Source organism: Dermacentor silvarum, chromosome 7 (assembly GCF_013339745.2).
Source record: "Dermacentor silvarum isolate Dsil-2018 chromosome 7, BIME_Dsil_1.4, whole genome shotgun sequence".
NCBI lineage: Eukaryota > Metazoa > Arthropoda > Arachnida > Ixodida > Ixodidae > Dermacentor > Dermacentor silvarum.
The window spans coordinates 140,422,496-140,443,317 of NC_051160.1; the positions used below are offsets into that span (position 1 = coordinate 140,422,496).

The 20,822-nt window shown below is 44.7% G+C and overlaps 1 protein-coding gene across 1 annotated transcript in view; it reads left to right on the forward strand.

The window, feature by feature from the left end:
• Positions 1-273: 273 nt before the first annotated feature.
• LOC119459227 (uncharacterized) overlaps positions 274-20,822 on the forward strand; it is a 33,674-nt gene continuing 13,125 nt past the window's right edge. The window contains exons 1-2 of the mRNA XM_049671271.1: positions 274-604; positions 5,451-5,602. Of these exons, the coding sequence (XP_049527228.1) occupies positions 509-604; positions 5,451-5,602 (248 nt within the window). The 5' untranslated portion in view covers positions 274-508. The remainder of the gene's footprint in view (positions 605-5,450; positions 5,603-20,822) is intronic.

The following is a 20,822-nucleotide window of genomic DNA, read 5'->3' on the forward strand; positions in this document are numbered from 1 at the left end:
AAACATTCCACAGCGTTACTTTCTCAAAACCGGATCCGTTTTTATTTGCTGCTGTCACGAAACAACAGAAAAAATAAAGGAAAAAAAGACAATTAATCTCCTTAACTCGCGACTCCAAATAGCTAAACAGGCACAAAAATTGCCAGCAACGCAAAGACCTGCCTTCAAACTTGCACTTTCCAGGTGCCTAGGCCAGCAAAAAGAGAAAAAGAAAAAACAAAAACCAAAACAAAGAGCGGCGCCCCGGTACATCTACCGCTGAGCCACCAACCTGATAGATACGCGAGTGGTTCACAGGGGAGCTTCAAACAACCTGTCCTTCAACTTGTAGAGTCCGGTGCTCCCTTTTTCGTGTTTACACCCCTCTTCCACTGTATCTTCTGTGTTTTAGAGCCGGGACCTTGAGTCGCCACTTAAGAAGCGTGTGGCGCTTTAGCACTCGTCAGTCGTCTTGTATTCCGTCTACCTTGACAGGCTGAACAGCCGAAAAAGACCTTCGTCGAATAATATGGGCTGGCCGAACGCAGGCACGTGCGTGGTGCTAGCTGTGCTGGTAACTGCCATCATTGCTGCGAATCGCCGAGAACCAACGGACGCATTTCGGGTGAGCTTGCCAGGCTTTCGCCAGGCGTACTTCGTTTGCAATGTTTAATTTAGATTGCCATTTTAACTCCACCACGCGCCAACTCATCATACCGCCAGAAAATCTGGTTTCAGCACATTTTTTTAGATCTCCAACATCAAGAAAGTCCACTAGAGCACTACAAGTTATTATATGTCCTTTTTTTATGGAGCCTTGTTCAGTCCGCAAATGGGAACTTCGTGCTAGAACTTTCCAAAGGAGCACGGAATATATGGAAACGTGTACTATTTATAGTGTAGCATACGGCAAAAGCACCCTTACTGTGACAAATTTGAACGATGTGACACCTTTTCTGAAACAAGTGAGACTAGGGTAATTTTTATGCTTATGCTGTGTATTAGATTATATTATTATGACAGAAAAGCTGAGAGGTCAGTCTGAATCAATGTCCTGACATGCTACTCGGCGTAGTTCATAGAAACTGTTTCCGTGAACGAAATGAAGTTATGTAAAAAAAAAATTCTCGAAACACGTAAACTGCATCGCGACAAGAACGTCTAGCGACTCAACATCGCGACACCTGTGCCCGGGAAATTATTTCATTTTTCTAGATTCTGAGGCATTTGCGATCCATCGTTTTCATCACCCTTACTGAATACTTTGCGTATTCATTTTGATGCGGAGACAAAGAGGACTGCTATGCTAGTACACTTTTATTTATTTTCGCCTTTCAATTGAAGTTAGCGTTGGGCCAGCAGCACTCGAATATTGAACTAACGAGTTATATTGTTATATTTGAAATCAGTAGTTTTATCAGAGATAGAAGAGCGGCTGAAATGTGGCTAACGAGTCGTCACTTAAGAAGGCTAGTAAAACATAGGAGCGAGCGCAATAACTACTATAGACCGCTTCTTCTCATCGTATCGAGGTTAGGTCATTGCGTTGTGTTTTCGAGTCGTTTGTTCGCCTTATTCTACGTTAAGCAATTTCTCTTCCATATTGGAAGCTGGAGAATATGCAAGATAAATAAGCTCCATGAAATTTTTTTCGTTTTGTTAATTTTTAGATGCGTGCGAGACGCCTAAAACTATAAGTCTGCTAGAACCAAAACTAGGTTCAGTAACTGTGCAGTATCAACAGTCCGACATTTGCGTTCGAGTAATAATTGAAATGGTTCCACTAAAGACATGGAACGAATAACTCAACCTTTTATTTACGTTTTCTGTTTCTTATCTGTGTATCCCAGCGACAATAGTGACGAACACAAGATTCAACAAAAGCGAAACACTTCGCTGAATAGGCGTCATAAATTTATTTTGGAAAGATACCCTATTATTAGGACACCTGAGGCCATATAACGTAAGACTATTGTAATCTGCTTTTATTCCAATCTCCTGATGTATAGTTTACGTAACCGCCGATGCAAGCATCGGCCGGTGACCCGCAGCGTTGTCAGAGCAGCCTAATCAAACGCTCTCCTCCTTTATAGGAGGTCACCTTTGTTCGCTTTCAAAACGAATAACATTGCCTACACTGAGCGGTTTTTCCATTCTAATTGGCTGACAAGAAGCGAGGAGCACGCTCAAGTGCAGAGGGTTTTGACTGGGCCGAGCCAGCGAAGTGAAAATAGATAACCGGATGAACAGGGTGGTGCCGGCGTCTCCGATTGGAGACTTAAGTTGCGATGGAAGGTTGAAAATGCGGCGGCGTCAACGGAAAGTTAAGAATGCCGCTAAAATGGATCCTCAGCAAAGAAGAGTTGGCAGATCAATGTCGTATGTGTGCCTAAAGGACTCGATAACATTTTACTGCCACGCAAAAAGGTTTATTGTACGCAAACACATCCATGCTCACTGGCAAATGCGAGTAGAGAGTGCCTGAGTGCTCGCCGAGCCGCCATCTTCTATTCCTTTCGGAACGGGGCAGTCTCTGGCTATTCAGAAAAAAAATTCAGTTTTGTTCTGCATGTTAATGCATCTTTAACGCGTACACGTCACTTTGACGCGGTGAGTCTTTGAGGTTTCGTGACGTCACGTGACAGACAGGCGAAATCGCCGCAGTCCGAACATTTTTGAACAATATGGTTAATGGCGAAAAAGCGTTGAATCAGGAATAATTATTTTTGTTTTTGTTCGGTTCCATCACGCACAATGATTGTATACACGTCATATCAGATGGGGAGCTATCGCGGTTTTCGTGACGTCGCCTGACATACAGGCAATGTTGGGGGTGGCCCGAAACATTTTTTGAGCAATCGTTGATGGCCGATTTCATAATTGGAATCAAAAAAGTTTGGAATAGCTCTGCATTATACTGCCCCTGCAGGTGTTAGGTTCGCTACATTTGACACCAACACGCAGCCATGTAGCGCTGTGTTGCCATCTATAAACATACGCAATGGAAGCGCCAAGTGTTGTTAGTAAATTTAAGTATCCTGGGAATCTTTTTTTGTTATTAAAAAGACAGATGTCTTTTTATGCATGACTTTAGGATAGACGTAGGTGCACAGGAAACCTAATTTAGAGCTGTAAACTGCTACCCCAAAATATTTCACTGCATTCGCATTAAGATTGCCTTGGTTTCGTAGTTTTGTTTGCTGTCGTTATTTACTTCAATGATTGAGCCGACCACATTTCAAAAAGCATGGGCACGAAGTGCAACGTGTTTTCACATTCATAATGTTTTGAGAAATTGTTTGAAAAAAAAAGCTTGTTTGCAGCATCTGGTCCATGTAATTCCGTTCGGGACTGAACGTCTATTCAACTATAAAAGCCTGGAATTCAGAAACGACTGAAAGCTGACCACACCTGGTGAACCATCACAATGAAAATAATAAAACACAGGAACGAAACATTACAAAATGCACTTAATTGAAGCCTTGGTTGAAGGAGAAAAGTTTATTACGTACTACAAAGCCGAAAATCTTTTTATACGGAGGCAAACATGACTAGACAATGCAAGAAATGAGCGTTTTGCATAAATTGAGATACAAATTGCGTAACCTGCCTAAAGGTGAGAGGGCCTCTTGGATGACCGCCAAATATGGAGCAGTATAGTTTCCAACTTCCTCCCTTTGCTCAGAAACTGGTTCTACACTGCAGCAAGAGACGCTGGTTAATTTTGGTTACCCTTGGCACAATCGTGCGAACAGGCTCGAAATTTCGCGTTTTTCTTCTTGTACACTACTGTATGTTTTCTATTCTTTTATATCCGAACAAGAATGAATATTCGTTAATTCCGAATAATGCATTTTGAAGTCAAATACGAATCTATTAGCAAATATATACTTTTGATATACATTAAAAATTTCGAATATTCGGACACAGCCGAATTAGTGCATCTCTGAATTTGGGGAATGCCTGTACGGCAGGTACATAAGACAGGCGAATACGCTAATAGGGCATAGGTGCAGGTTTATTACAGTAATAAAGAAACAGTATCAGTGACTAAAATTATTGTCGTTGACTGGTCGAAACATGGTATGCAACTGCACTTCACTCGAGTCCTATACGTAATGCACACCGAATAAATTGGGACAATTTAATGCAACTGCAAAGAGACAAATGAATGATACGTGCAATATTTAGACATTCCAGTCTAATGATTCTAGGGAATGTGAGAAAACGTTTAGCGGATATATGCTGCGAAATAATGGTGGCACTACTTCAACGCTACGCAACAAATGACTTTCAAGGGGCTAAGATTTACGTGTTTCTTTTTTGTTCGCTGGTGTGATGTGGAGTCTGTCCAGCTTGCCCGCAGTCATTCTGAAACAGCTAGCGTATCTTCAAGTAAACAACCCGGCCACAAATATAACGCGAGGGGGGGACTTTCGATCTCCCCGAAATAGAAAAAAATATATTACGAGTATACATGACACGAGCCAGAATATAATGCGAGGCGCGTTCTAAGGCGGGAAATTCTGAAAAAAAAAAGCTCGCGTTATATTTGTGGAAGTACGGCATGCGCAGATCATCGCAGCCTACATGGCGATCCTAGCAGGTAAGGGATGAATTAATTGGCTCTCTTAAAAAGTGGCGCTGCATAGATGGATAGGGCTGTGGCGATATCGGAGGCAACGTTTGAAATACCGGTTCGCGCTTTCAGAAATATTTTTTCGCTGTACACGAAAAAAAAATCACGTAGCACATAAATAATGCTGAAACTGTGCGTTATAAAGAAACCTGTCATACATCGTATTCAGAAATAAAGAAAAAGATCACCGCCCAAGCACTCCTTGAAGATGGTTAACCAGCGCAGCTCAAACGTGTGGCCCCGGTGTTTATCACTGGGTTATTCCCGAGGGTTCATTAAAGTATTTCTCAATTATGAGGTCACACACACGTTCGGCTGCGACGGAGAGAACGACGTCACTGACTACATGCCGGCAGTCCGCCGCTGTCGCTTGCGTTCGATGTCTCGAGTTTGCTCGGCGGCGTGGTTAGCAGCATTCGCCCGCCATTGCCGCTTGCGACTCTTCAAAATTAAATGCCTTCAAAACTAAGTCTGTCCGTCGCGCAAGACAATGAATGGATTATAACCCCTTAAGCAATGGCTCAAGCCCCGTAAACATGGCCTCCGCATTACGATGACAGAAGAGAAGTGAAATATCAACGCTCGAATGATGAGCGTCAACGGCGCCAGCTGTGGAAGAAGACGACGACGATGAACGCGGGAGCACGAGCGCGTGCCGAGCACGAGCGCAACCCGAGGGGCACCAACGAGTCAGCTGCGGAAGAAGACGACGACGGTCGAGCGCCAATGCTGAGGATGATAGTTTTCTGTGGACAGGTGGCGGCTTTTTCGTTTCGCCTAGCCATATTAAGTTTCGCTGTAAAATAAGGTTTGCTTCTCCTGCTTCTTACAGATGATCGCTGCTTTCCCTCGACCCGTGAGCATCTCGACGTCGACCAACGACTCGTCCTTCAAGTGCCTGAGTGCCATTCGAACCAACTTTGATTTACGAGCGAAGAAGGCCACCTACGTTTGGCGCCTCAGAGGCGACGACGGCAGAGTGAAGTAAGCTTTTCTTAATCCCTAAACTTACAATGTTATGCTTGCAATATGTTTCACGAGTCTCTAAAATATTCGAAACGACACCCGCTGCTCCTGATCACTTGTTGCTGCTTCCTGCAGCTAAGCAAGAGGTCGCCATGGTTCGATGCCCATTGCGCACTCCACCTGGGGCGGAGTGCAATAACGCTCATATACTAATATTTAGTGGAACTGTTAAGGGACCCGGAGTGTCGAAATTATTCAAGGGCTCATACTAAGGAGCCTATAGCACGCAAATGGCGGCGTGAGCACACAAAAATCGCTAATTTCATTTCTGTTTCATTTAGAATGCGTTAGAGAGGGAACGAAGGGGGAGAGAGAGAAATGAAGGTATGCAGAAAGATTTTTCAGTGTGCGCAAGTACTCTGTGGTTACCATTATTGCCTCAATCACAAATGTGTGCTGCTCACTGGTACATCGTTTTCTTTCTCGTGACAGGTGTCGTACGGACATATTGACAATGGTATGCCAAAAAAGAGCGGTGTGGATCAGAGAGCAAACGGGGATAGCCGATATTCTAATTGACAATAAGAGAACAAAATGGAGCTGGGTATGCCGTGTAATGCGTAGCATAGATATCCGGTGCACCACTAGAGTTACAGAATGGGTACGAAGAGAAGGGAAGCGCAGTCGAGGGCAGCAGAAAACTAGATGGGGTGATGAAGTTAGGAAATATGCAGGCTCAAGTTCGAATCAGCAAGCGCAAGACTGGGGTAATTGGCGATCGCAGGGAGAGGCCTTCGTCCTGCATTGGACATAAAATATAGGCTGATGATGATGGTGCCAAAATGCCTATACAAGCATTTTGGCAGTGGTAGGAATGATCTAATACGCCGGTGTGCGATTCCATAGGTTCCCACGTGGACATTGTACAAGGCTGGTTTCGCATCCGGAAAGGATTGGCAGTGCGCCCGCTAGACTATTTGATACCTTCTTAATCACTGCCACTAAGAGCCGTCTTAACATGAGAATAGCAAAGCATCTGTTTTAGAGCGCAGCTCTTGGCAGTTCCTGCGGCGCACGTCGGCGTCGTACCTCGTAACCGAGCGAACGAGCACAGCGAAGGAGAGCGAACGCGGAACGCAGCGGGAAATGAAAGACGGCGATAGCGAAACCAGCGCGTGGAGGAAAGCGGAGTAGGAAGGTAAACTGTAAACAGAAATAACACGAAGTGGGAGTGAACCGCTCGTCCCGTATCGCATTTCCGTTTCTGGATTTTTTATACTACGTACAAGTCAGGTTAAACGTTTACTCCCATGGTGACCGTGTTTTTGCATGTAAAAAAGGGAGTAGTTTTTTCATCCGTGTGAAAATTGTTGGGCAGAATAGTCGGGCTTTTTTTTTTACTCCCTTTACGAAGTTTTTGTGGATATTTTTGAGAGTAATTTTTCTGAGAGCTCGCCGGTTATGGCGGCAAGCGTCGTGTTTTCGAGAATATGTCGCCTCACTTTGAATCGATGGGCGTAGCGTAGCTGGCCATCGAATCGAATCGTAGCGTAGCTGCCGTAGCTGGCTTGCTACGGCAACTAGAGCTCCGGCTCAATGAAACAGGCATACTACTTGCATGCACGCGTAAATAAATAAATACGGACATGCTCGGTACACAGCTTTCACTACTCAGCCAACTGACAATTATAAATTGTTCAGTTGTGCGCCCAAGCAAGCACTTACGAGATCTGCGCTGCTGTACGTACTTCTCTCGGATACCAGCTAAGTCAACACATCAATATTTATTCCTTGCATATCGCAGAGAAAGGTATATTCTAGTCCCTGTTGGAAGCGAAAATTCATTTAGGGTTGTATTCTTTTACAAAAATTGCCTAAAACTTCGAAGTTCGAAAAATTAGAAGCTCGATGTTTACAAATCTGTAATACTGCAACGGGAACAGATGTTGCAGTTCTGTAAACTGCATTCATTAGAACATTCAAAGCGGGCAAACTTGATTTAATAATTTGAGTCCCACGTGAATTTGCTACAACGTTTACAAAGGTTTTGCGAGATGCCTACTCACGTATCAGTGGTGTATGTAAAAGCCAAGTATAATCTGGTCCGCTTTAGCTGTACTGTCACATGAAGTTTACAGAATTATGATATCAGTTTTCACTGCTGAGTTATATAGTTGTAAACGTGATATTCCCGTAATTTGTATAAACAATCTAACGGCCTAAATAAATAATATGTTTACAACAGTCACTAGATTACAACTTTTTGTTTGAATGCAAGAAACCTCATCAAACTACTTTCGGTGGTTGCGGAAAAAAGATATCTCGTTTTACATGTATATAGCCAGGAGGCCCCCGAGCTAAAGCTTTCTCTTGAGGCATTGAAATGGGGTTACGTGTGCTAGCGTTAGCCCTTTTGCTTGCGCCTCCGTTAGCATGTCGGGGCTATCATTGTCTTGTAGTCTTTGTGTTTCATTGTCGTAAGGTCATTTCCTCACCTCCTCATACTCAGATTCTTCATCACCATATTTAGAGGACAAGCCAACCTTTGCCTTCTACAGCCACAGTGGCGGTGCGAAATTGGGCGCAAGATGCTATGACCGCTTAGCTATAGCGCAGGTTCCGTGCTTCGCAATTTATTTCAGGCACTTGTGCGTCTGCCTCTCCGCATCGAAGACACTGAGAATATTCGCCAATATTCTGAAAATATTTACCAGATATTTCAGTGGCCATAGCAAGCAATATTGCAGCGGACGAAGGCCACCTTGTGCGTCCCGCGAAGAAGTTCTGGCGTAAATGACTGTGACAGCCTTACTCATTCGAGCTAAATGAAGGCGTCGATGTAATTTTATCCCAATGAACACACATGGCTTACTTGGTGTGCAGCGATGCATTATGATGCAGTCCTTCGCAGCGCGCCTTTTAGCATAGAAGCCATAATTAGCTTGCTCCTTTTGGAAAGATGGCTCTTCGTTGTCCGTGACGCCTGTCTACGAAGCGTCTTCACCACGCCGCCGTCGTTACCATAGCTGACATGCTTCCTTGTCATTGTGACGTCACCGCCGAAGTTGCGTACACTGGAGGTAATTACAAAAAAAAAATACTGCTACTTTACAGAAAGCTTGGGGTATTGGCTGTTGTCGTAGAAGCAAGCAATGCCCCAGAAAGAAAGTTTTGAGCAATAAAGAAAAAGAAACACAACATTTTTATTTCGGTTCACAGTATATACTGCCGACCGAGGAAGATTAGGCTAAAAGACAAAGGCCCAGCCTCCCCTCGGTAGTTCAAGAAGATGTGTTTGCAGCACACGATTCACAAAATGTTACATATAATGTTTACAAGGTCATGAAGTGGGAATCAAACAAGGTCCTTGTCGCACGTAAAATAGCAACAAATACAAAAGTAATATGTACGAAGCTAAAGTTTGCTTGAGCAATGCAAATCACCAGGTAGCATGCAAAACAACAGTTTAAAAAGCGTTCATTGTAGATAGAGATTTTATAACAAGGTCACTGAAGAAGAAAACACGACAAAGGTTACGACAGCGGTTTATATCTCTCCCAAGAGAAAACTGTTTAAACAATTTGTAGGAAGGTTGCCGTTTGAATGTTGCCTAATTAGAAAATTGATTAGACTAATGACTAATTAGAAATTGATGAGCGTCTAAGGTACGAGGTATAATAACGAAAGCTTTTGAACGTCATAATTTGTTCGTCTCGTGTCAAAGTCCTAGTGTGTATGTCGACAATCATATGTGTGTAAACATTTAAATAATTTTGCTCAAAGTTTTGTATATCATTTCTGACCAGCTTATGTATATGTCGCACGAGTAAAAAATCTACGCGCAGTAGCTTACTTCGATGGCAACCAGTGCTAGCCCCGCTGCGTGTTGCTTTTCGAAGAAAACACACATTTAAAAGTGACTGTACATGTTCAATTCGTTGTAGATAAAAGGGTAGAGTATAGAATGTACGTAAAGTGCAAATGCATTGGCCTTCCGTAACGCCAAAATCACCAGAAATTATGATGCAGAATCCTGAGTCGTTTGCAGTCACTGATTAGCATCTACTGCATTGCAACCACTGACTACAATTTGACTGCTCGCGTTAGAATTTTCTATTACTACCCTATAATACCCTTGTTTGGTTCGGTAGCCGATCAATACAGATTTTTTTACGTTCGGATTCTTAGGACACTCTACGCAGTTTCCGAGGCCAATGTATATATCTATGTATCTAACCGTTTTGCCGCATACCTGGGTAATCGTAATTACCCAGGTATGCGGCAACAGATGCAGAGCAACCGGACGACGCACTAGACCTTTTATCAAGTGTGACAAGACACAGCGCCAGAGTGAGGGAGAAGCTTAACGTCCCCCACGGCACTCTCGAACCAAGCGCGCGGAGCGAGACAGCAGCGCCCCGTTGTGGCCACGCAGCCGCTCCGGCCGTTGGAGTCGTGGCCCGTTTACTTTTCTGGCCGATATCATAGTACATATCAGCGCATAGTAACTACGTCAACCAATACAATCGGACAAACTGAACCTAGGCTTGGCTTGCATATCTCTAAGCGCACCGACAAAGTACCCAGGCTTCGCACAATAAACGAATGAGAAACCTGAACCAAAAGAAACTATGAGAGCGGTGTTTGTGGGTGTTACCAGTGTTTTCCAGGTATAATATAGGCATGTAAAATGGCGTTTACCCAACATGCACCGGCTGGGCGTATGAACACGCACGCTCTCAATGGCCATCAAAGTCACTGCAGTATTCAGTAACACAGAATAAACCAGGTAATTTCACTTATCCCCATGGCAGATATACGAGCATGTGTCACAGCGCACAAATTCTAACAGCCGAAATTTTTGGCTCCGACGAACAACTTCAAAAAAAAAAAAATGCGTGACCACTACGTTGCTGATGTCTACGCAATGTCAGTTGCTCAATCAAGAAAATATATGATTCTTTTGTGGAATAACAAGTACGTTTGACCAAGATGCGAAGATGAAATAATAGAGACAGACATTTTCGTGGTCTGCAAATACTTTTTGCATACTTACACTGTTGCACCAATAGTCTTTCTTGTATTTTCTTTATTGTACATGTGTTTTCGTGACCCCAACCGCACTCGCATATGGCACGGCGGTGCGCAAAGGCATATAGGTGTACAGCAGCGGCGCCTGTGGCTTCTCCGTCCGTCGTTGTTGAGTCACGCGTCGAAGGGAAGGGCATGTAGAAGCCTTATAATCTAGGTGGTGTTAAAAAAGGGAGAGATGACAGCAAGCAGTGCGTCCTCATTTCTGTCTGGCAGCAACATTCGTCGAGTCATGCGTTTAAGTAAGTTTATTGCGCTGCTTTTACATGTGCTAGACAGCACATATAAAAACAGTGGTATAAACATGCTGTAAAACAGCGCGATAAGCGTGCCTATCTATACGTGTTACTGGGCTAGTTGGTTATTCTCATTACGCAAAGTTAAGACGGAACCACGGGCGGAAAAATAGTTTCAGGACAGGAAAGAGCGTCACTTGAAACTAAGTTTGCTGGAAGCAGACGTGATCACATTTATAGGAGAAGGTGGCCGCGTGCGCACGTAAATTTGCGCACAGTACCGAAACGAAATTTGCATAGTTATCCAATCTTAAAGCGCGAGAACTGACGTTCTGTGCTCCGTAAAGCTACAGACGTATCGCTGACACACGTCACGTTTCATATTGAAGAAATGAGCCTCCATTAATTCTCGTGCCCAGGAATCGTTGCTTCTACCAACAATGCGGATATTGGAAAAATCTCGCCCGCACTTGCAGAGCACGCAGTGCATAATTAAGTGTGCGCTAATCTTATTCTTCATGGTCAGCTCGTCTTCCCTTGTCCTATCATAGACGCAATTACCTGTCTGGCGATCATATAGCCCGCCACAAGTGAAATTTCCTGCACTACACCGACCGCGCAAGTCCGTCGCATACGGCCTTGCTTGCTTTTTACCACAAAGAATCAGCTTCTGCTGGCCCGAGATGCGTGGGCGCAAACTAGCAAGTTTCCGTGGAGCCACAAAAACAATAGGTACTTGGACCTGCTGGCCACTTTCTTTAAATTTTGAGCCACGTATGCGCGTACGGAGCAACCTGCGGCCTTTTTTCCACTAGCAGCTTGGCTTTCCGCTTACCCTTCAATTATTAAAGGAGGGTCTCCGCTACAGCGACCGTGACAGAACACGGGTATCCGGCTGATCGTAGCCGTGCAACCCGATAGTTAAAGCTTTCCTGAATTTTGTGAAAACAAGACCTCACCAACGCCGCCTCAAGGCACATGGAAGCTATTGCCCTTTGAACAAGCTTAGTATGCACCGAGTCAAGCAGTAAAAGCTCTATGCATGAGTGCAGGCCGTAAGTCCAACAAATGTGTCTTCCAGGAAAGATTAGACCTAAATCTAAGAACTACAGCTTGACATGCAAAGGAAACTCATGCGTGAAAGAAAGCCCTTTGCCATGTTGTCCAAATACCGCTAAAAGTTCTTCCGCTGTATTAGTGGTCATAGCAGAAATGGTAAATTTTAAGATCCCCCCCCCCCCCAAAAAAAAAAATCGTCCACATACCTGAAAACTTCTTACACCTTTGCATCGTCAAGAGCCAAAGGCGAACTCTCGGTCAACAGCAGATAAAGTATGTTACATAAAGCAAGCGCGACACAGGAACCGATGCAAATGCTCTTACGTTGAATGTACACATGATCAACATAAGGGACAAAAGTTTAACAAGGATAAATTCTAGCAAAGTCATGAAGTTATCAACCGATATGCCTGTGCCCCTCTGAAAGGCGAGATCACAATTTTCTTCGATGCAGGCCCTAACGATCGGAAGCAGTTCTGCATGTGGAACTGAATAAAACGTCCACTCAGAAGGCAGACCCAGTGGAGTCCAGGTTTTGCAGATACCATTTAACATCTGTGGAATTCTTGACAGCAAACGGGTCATCTACATTCAGTGCACTTAGATGCTTTAGTAAATAACGGCTACCATTTCGCACCCAGCACTCACGCTCACTAAAAGTGCACGTAAATGGCATATCTGGCTTGTGGCTTTTTACACAAAAAAAAGACATTGACAAGGATGCACGCTTGGAAGCATACAGAGCTTTAGATAATTTCTCGAGATCTTTACACAGCGCTTATGGCCTTCGTCTTTAGCTTATTTGCGTAGCTCTTTGCTGGGATGAAATTCTTGACGTTTGCTTGTGCAGCTTTTTCACGAAAAGCCTGACAGGGTAACACAACATAGCCACCTTCTTTGTCTGCTTGTTGGAAGCGAATATTGTTTTATTTGCCAAAATTTGGAGGACGCTTAAGCTTCGCTTTTAAGATTGGAACGCGATAGCATTCAAAGATCCCTGACTGCTTCTCACGGTTCCTGACGACCACAGCTTATGCAACCATAATGTTACGGGAAAACACTGGCGGCGAACGCTATGAACATAGGCGAGCTTTCTGATAGAAACGCAGCCTCTTGCGTGCGCCGATACCGGAGATAGTGCACAACCGCGCCAAAGAAAGTATATCATTTTTTTTATCTGGTTCCCGTGTTTGTTTCGCACCTTTAATATTTCAGTCTGAGAAGATTTAACATAAGAGGCCTGCGCTGTGGGTATTTTGTTTCATGACATTTGTTTGTGAATTGTCATTCTCGAAATTCCGAGGAATAGCTTTGCCAGGAATGCAAGGCAAGGTATGAGCAACATTAATGATAGAATGGTCTGGCATACCTAAAAGAGGTTGGGGATGATTTTCTCGGCCGCGGACGCTAATGCCGACGCCGACGCCGGATTTTCTGCGACACGGGGCCCTAGACGTTATGGCGTTAATGCGCATTTGGTGCGGCAGATAAACGTCGCCTCCCCTCCCTCTCTCCCGTCCCCCCACAGCCTTTCAAGTGACGGAAGAAGCGTTTTTGCTCCGCCGTGCGTCAAGAATGTGAGACAAGGTATGAGCAACATTAGTGATAGAATGGTGTGGCAAAATAACCCGCATATACCACACGTCATATATGAAGGCGGGGCATATGTATATTCCTAAGTATATTCGGAGGGCATGCATGGTTGGGGATGATTTTCTCCGCCACCCGCCGACATCGCACGCCGGTTGCCGACGCCGGATTTTCTGCGACATGCGGCCCTTAACGCTGTTTCGTTAATAAGTCACGACGTCACGGGTTGAGTCCTCTTGGCGTAGCTGAGTATGTTGAACGGTTTGCAAAAGGCAGTCCACAACATCCAAAAGTCACCTCTCGCGGTCGTCGCTGTCTGCCTTGTTGGCTACACGCACATTGAACACCAGCAGGTCATGCGCCTGCACACCAGGATACACAGAGTATTTGGGTCATTTCTTCAGTGTGTTCGAAATGTCTTCAGGTAACGTAAGGTCCCCCAGGACCAGAAGTTGGGCTGGCCTCGACACTTGTTAATTTGCCTGGTGTTTGTTAACCTATACGGTCAATACGAAACGTGACATTTGTGTCAGCAATATGTCTGTGGCTTTACGCAGCGCAGAACACCAGGTTTTGCACGTATGATTGGATAACGATGCAAATTTTGTTTGAGTACTGTGCGCACGTGGCCACCTTCTCCTATAAATGTGATCCGATCTGCTTCCAATAAAACTTTGTTGCAAGTGACGCTCTTTCCTATCTTGCAACTTTTTCTCCGTCCGTGGTTGCGTGTTAACATTGCGTAAAAAACGTGCCTAAACGCATGGTGCAATACATGGGGCTGTCGAGTGGTAGTGAGGATGCACGGCTTGCTTTCATCTTGCCATTGTCATATGCAAGTGGCAAAAAAAATATTTAGCCCCGTTAAAAAAGTGCCACAGAGAAAAAAAGAAAAAAAAATATTAATCGGCGGTTGCAAGATCGAAGGCCAGCGGCGCTTGGTCCCGCTCACGCCTGATTGAGCGGGCCCTGTTAAACAATAATTTGTGGACACCAGACACCAACGTCTGTCCGGTTTATTTCTCTCCCGCAAACGTATTCAAAATCTACAGCCACTTCTGGGCGCCTATTTTGTTAAGACAGCGAGCCTCAGCCATGCTGGCACTGACTGTCATCAAAGTCAGGTACTGGACGTATATTCTCCTACTTGTTTGCATAGAATACAATCTAACAAGCAAACATGTGATGACCGCAAAATATCCTTGTATAATGGACCACTGTGTGCGTATTTTAACCACTGTACTCTGCAGGAAGTTTGAAGCTTTGCGGGATACGGCCTTGAGGAAGAATTTCTCCAAGTGGTTTCGCCGTATCTTTAACACCTGATCAACTGGATACGTTGCGCGTATCTTTAGAGACTTAGTTTTACAAATGGTGTTATCAATATATTTGTAGCTTGAAAGCCTCACGGCAGCAGCTCAGAGCTGATCCTGCTAAGGACAATTTCGCGGTACTTGTCGGGATGGTGGTGGTGGTGGTGGATTGTAGCAACAGGACGGTTTAGCCTCGCGATCAAGGCCTGCAATTGCTCCGCCCGAGCGTCTCTTGCAATATCGCTGAAGGGTTTCACCGTATGTTCATCAAAGCAGTCTCTCTTAAGAATTCGATAAGGAGACGTGAAGTTTCTTTGCGGGCTATAACTGATCTCTTGGGAAATACAAGGTGCTGTGGGCACGCATGTGGAAGGTCCTTTTTTTTTTTGCAGATTCTTCAGGAGAGCGTCCCTTTCATCTTGGAATTTCGGGCACGACCACAGGAAGTGTTCAATATCTCCTGTCCCGTCGCATGCCGTACAGTTCGGAGAATTGATTCTCCCCGTCTTAAATAACCGGGCCGGTTTACTAGCAGATCCTGTCCTGATTCGATATAAAAATGAGCCTTCCTCTCGAGGAAATCTCTTGGTTACGCAGGGCATATGTGGTGGAACCCAAAGCGACCCAAAGTGATTTCGAATGTCCGATTTTTTCACTTGATTACTCTTTGAAGCCTTGACTTTGGGAGGATGATAGAGCGCTGCGTATGCAAGCGCATCAGCTTTTTCGTTGCCAGTAATACCAATGTGGGAGGGAATCCACTGAAACTTTACCGTGAAGCCTTTGTTGTTGAGTTCTTTCACGAGGGCTAGTGATTTGCGTGGAAACTTGATGGATGGCAGACCACGGCATAGTTGTTGTAACGCGGCCTTTGAGTCCGTAAGGACAACCACATTCCGGGAATATTGCAGCTGATTATTTGTTTCTTATGCGAAACGGTTAGTGGAAGCAGGATCATAACCGGTCACAGTAGTTCGGTGGCTATGGTGTTGCTCTCGACCTCATGCGGCTGAGTATGATGTCGCAAGTTCGAGTTGCAGCCGGGGCGGACGCATTCCGATGGGGCGGGATGAAGAACCACTTGTCTACCGTGTTTTGGGCGCACAATAAAGAACCCATGATGTTTAGTTTACTCCAGATTCCCCACAACAGCATCCTTCATAAATCACTGTACAGTTTCGGCAGGTTAATTCTCACGATCATGAAAGCATGAGAATACATTACCTTCAGCCGCAATAATTGAGGAGTTCATTTTTTTACCACGTTTATGATTTCGGTCTCTGTTAATTGAAGAGATCATAGTTGCTCAAAGTTGTGGAACGCAGTGCATGTCTTATTCAGGTCCGTGCAGTTTTGTAGTGGCCCGAAACAGCAGGATATTGGCGCCGTGAAAAAATCACAATGACTAGAGAGGAAGGTTTACGCAGCACTCACACTTGTGCGAAGGATATGAAAAATCCCGAGTATAAGCGTGTAAAGCTTCAACCTGAACGCGTACCAACCAGCTGAGTCTTCCATCTAAATTTATGGAGTAAAGGGTTATCAGGTACACACTGGTATGTCAATTTTCACTACGAAAGCTTCAACTGCGCACCCTTACTGTCATAACGTGGTGGAAATAAACGTAGCGTTACTATACATATCAAATCATTATTTCTGATTTTGGGCGTGGGTACCTCACAGCCAGGAATTCTTCTCGAGGAGGGGGGAGGGCACATGCTTAACCGGGGAAGTAGGTGGCGACTGGGCCTAAGTGTTTTGTCGCACATCGTTTTGGGCCAGGTATATTGATACATATAAATTCCGTAGGTGGGGAACATGGCTGGTGTACCACTGCGTTTAGAAAATTCAGGGGCTTTACTAGGGTGCCTCGATACCGGATTTTTCCGTGCAAGAGGTCGCACGTTCTGTCGCGCTGCCATATTGTGTCGGAAAATGTACGGGCGCGCTAACACGCAGAGTGGGAATTTAGGTGCTGCGCTTACTACAATGTAAAAAATGTAATTCGCATTGAAATATTTGCACGTCACCTTAAAAACGCTGGTGGAACGCTTTCACTAAAACAATGCTAGAATAAGTTTCGAGCCCAGCAGATTCGTTTTTGCCGTGCTTTCGCAGTTGCTCACAAATTTATTTCGGAAACAAAGCTGACCCATATGGTGTACCTAATATTTTAGAGGTGGCCCTTCAAAAATACTGACGCCAATTTTTGCAGCCAGGCCACAGCGGTCGTAAACTTATTGATGTACGTGTAAAGTCGTGAAAGGCTATAGGGTAAAATGAGGTGAATAAATGCTGCAGCGTTACCGATACTGAAGGTACAGCAGTTATCGAGATACAGATCGCGCGTGTGATAAGAGGAACAATTATTATTATTATTATTATTATTATTATTATTATTATTATTATTATTATTATTATTATTCCCGCAGCATGGCGCCCAGTAAGGACGCATGCTTGCTCTGCTCGTGCCGTTTTTTCGGAAAGCAGCAGTTTTTTCGCTGTGAAAAGTGTGAAAAACGTGTGCATGCGAAATGTGTGACCTGGCCAGACGACGAACTGGATCTTTTGAAGTCGGGATCGCGCTCCTTTTGCTGTAATTTGTGTGAGTTGAATCAGCAGGGTGTTAAGCCTAGCGACAACGACCCGACGGCGTGCTCCCTGCAGCTTTCCCTTTCCCGAACTGGTTCTCCCTTCTCCTCTTGTGCCCCACCGGGTGACCTTGACGGTAGCCTGGCAGGTCTGCGGCGCCTCCTCCTCGACGCGCTAGAGGGAATCTCGTTCCTGAGCGAAGAAGTTTCCCAACTGCGAGAGGAGAATGAACGCCTTCGTAAGGACCATTCCCGCGGCGTGGAGCAACAGACCCAAGTCGTCGCCTCCCTTCGAGCGGAGGTTCGTTGCCTGCGCGACGAGCTGTCGCGACGTGCAACTGCCATGCCTGTGAAGACACCTGCCGACTCCGGAAAGTCACCCACCCTTACTACTTCTACTCCTGCCTCAACGCGAGCTAATGTACCTGTGTTACAACGCACTGCTGAACGACGAGATGCTGTTTCCCCACGTGATTTCGCTTCGTCCACTGAAAAAGCACCCATGACTACACAAAAAACAAGAGTCCTGCCTCGGTTGGAGCGCGAAAGACTTCCACATTATCTGTAGCTCAACGGCAGCATCGACCTAAGGCTATTTTTGTTTCTAATTTGAGCTCTGAAACAACCTCTTCCGACCTGACCAACCACTTAAAGGCCTTGAATATTTCTCCCCTCTCCTGCCGGCGACTTAGAACTAAATATCAATCGTATTCTTCTTTTCATGTAACCGTTGATGAAGAAGCCCTTAAGCGCTTGAACGACCCGTCAATGTGGCTAATGGGTTGCTTGTTCAAGCCTTTCCGTGGTGTGCTACACGATGACATGATTCATGCTACTGAAATAACAACCCCCAAGGATCAAAGTTGCGTGTAATTTGGAATTTTTTTACCAAAACGCTCGCGGACTTCGCACCAAAGCACGCGAATTTTTTTGCAATGTAATCTCATCTTCTTTTCCTTTTTTTGTTATTTCTGAAACTTGGCTGTGTGTTGACATTTCGTCTTCAGACTTCTTTCCACCGCACTACAACGTCTTCCGCAGTGACCGGGACTTCAGTGGATCTCAACAAAAAGGTGGTGGCGTGCTGATTGCAGTTGACAATTCACTGAGATGTGTACGGCGCATCGATATAGAAAGTGTACGGGAGTCGATATGGCTAGAAGTTAGCTTAGCCCGATGTGAAAAATTGTTGATTGGATCGTTCTATGTACAGCCGAAAATTTCTCCTGTTTTGTATGATGAGGTCATCTCTTCCATTGAAAGTGTAATATCCTCCCATAGTAAGCACAAAGTAATTCTTCTTGGTGATTTTAATACACCAGGTATTGATTGGAACACACTTAGATATTCTCATTACAATCACTACAGAGAGAAGAAATGCAGCCTGTTGTTGGACTTTCTGTCTTTCTGTTCCCTTCAACAGCATAACTTAGTCGCCAATTCCTGTGGCAACGTCTTAGATCTTTGCATCTCGAATGCTCAGGTTTTAGATGTCTCTCGTTCCGAAATTTTCCTTGTGCGTACCGATAAGTTTCATCCGCCACTAAAGATAACTGCCTTTGTGTCAGCACTGAGGCAGAGCTCCTCCAGTGACGTAAATGAATCCCCACGCTTTGCTTTCAAGCGTGGTGATTATGTTGGTTTATATAATTCCCTGTCCACCACCGACTGGTCACTGGTTACCGACAAAAGCAATGTTAATGACCAAGTAGATCAGTTTACAGAGCTTGTTTTGAGCAGTATGCGCAAATACATTCCCCAGTACAGGCCTAGACGCTCTAGATATCCCCGCTGGTTTTCGTCTGAACTCATAATTGCCCTAAAGCATAAAGATCGCGCACACCGAAAATCCAGAATTACGTTGCCTAATGAGTACAGAGAAGAATTCCGCTTTTTTCGGGCTCTCTGTAAACGTCTCTATAAGCGGGATCAAGATTCATATATGGCATTCTTCGAAAAAAGCGTCTCCGACCGGCCGGCAGAATTTTGGCATTATATCCGTAAGCGCTCCAATAAACATGGAGAGGGTTTTCGCTTACTTGACTCTAGAGGGGCAGAAGTCCAAGCAGTCGCGGATTGTTTTGCAGCCCATTTCTCTTCCTTATATAAAGATGCAGGTTTCAACGCTGATGTCAGTCAGCAGCACACGAGGGTTCCTACATCTAGTGCGGTGCTGTTTGATGAAGAGCTTGTCCACGAATGCTTTAGGCGCTTGAAGCCTTCCCTATCCTGCGGCCCTGACGGCATCCCTTCCGCAATTCTAAAAGCTTACGGCAGTATATTTGCTCCTGTATTGACATCTATATTCAATAACTCTTTGACTACTTCCACTTTCCCTCACATGTGGAAAACTGCTCGTGTTTTTCCTGTATTTAAGTCTGGATGTAAATCAGATGTGTCGAATTATCGCCCAATTTCTCTTCTCTGTGCTACGTCCAAGATTTTTGAGCTTGCTCTTCGCAACATATTGTCTTTTACTGTGAAGAACTCGCTCATTCCGAATCAGCATGGATTTCTCCCCGGCCGCTCCACTATCAGAAATCTCGCAAGTTTCATGACACAGATCTCCACGCCGGTACTTCAAAGGGGGCAAGTTGACACCATTTACTGTGATCTCAGCAAGGCTTTTGATGTAGTCAGCCACTCGCTGCTTCTGATCAAGCTTACGCACCTTGATGTTAACTCGTCAGTTGTGAATCTCTTGCGCAGTTATCTTCTTGATAGATCGTGTTATATTAACGTCAATGGCCAAACATCTTCTTCTTACTTGGCAACTAGCGGCGTCCCTCAAGGGTCAGTATTAGGACCACTCCTTTTTTTAATTTTTATTAATGACGTTCTTTCTGTTATTCGGAACTCTTCTTTCCTTCTATATGCCGATGACATCAAGATTTTTAAGAAAATTCACACTGTTGATGACTGTCACGCCCTGCAGTCTGACCTGTTTTCCTTTTCTAATTGGTGCAAGGATAATAACCTTACCTTGAATGCTGCTAAGACCAAAGTCATGACTTTCACACGCAAAACAGCAAGTATTTCTTTTTCTTATTCTATAGATTCTGTGCCGTTGTGTAAGGTCTGCGAGATCAATGATCTTGGTGTACTTTTTGATGCAACCTTACACTTTTCGGCTCACACTAAACGTGTTGCAATGCGGGGTATGCGCTCTCTTGGTTCTGTATGCAGACTATCGAGGGAATTCAAGTCTCCTACACCGTTCCGCAAATTATACACAACCATCTGCCTTCCTCAACTCGAATATGCGTCGGTCGTCTGGAATGGCTCTTCTAGATCCAACAGTGACATTATAGATCGTGTCCAGAAAAAGTTTCTAAGCATATGTAATCACCGCTTTGCA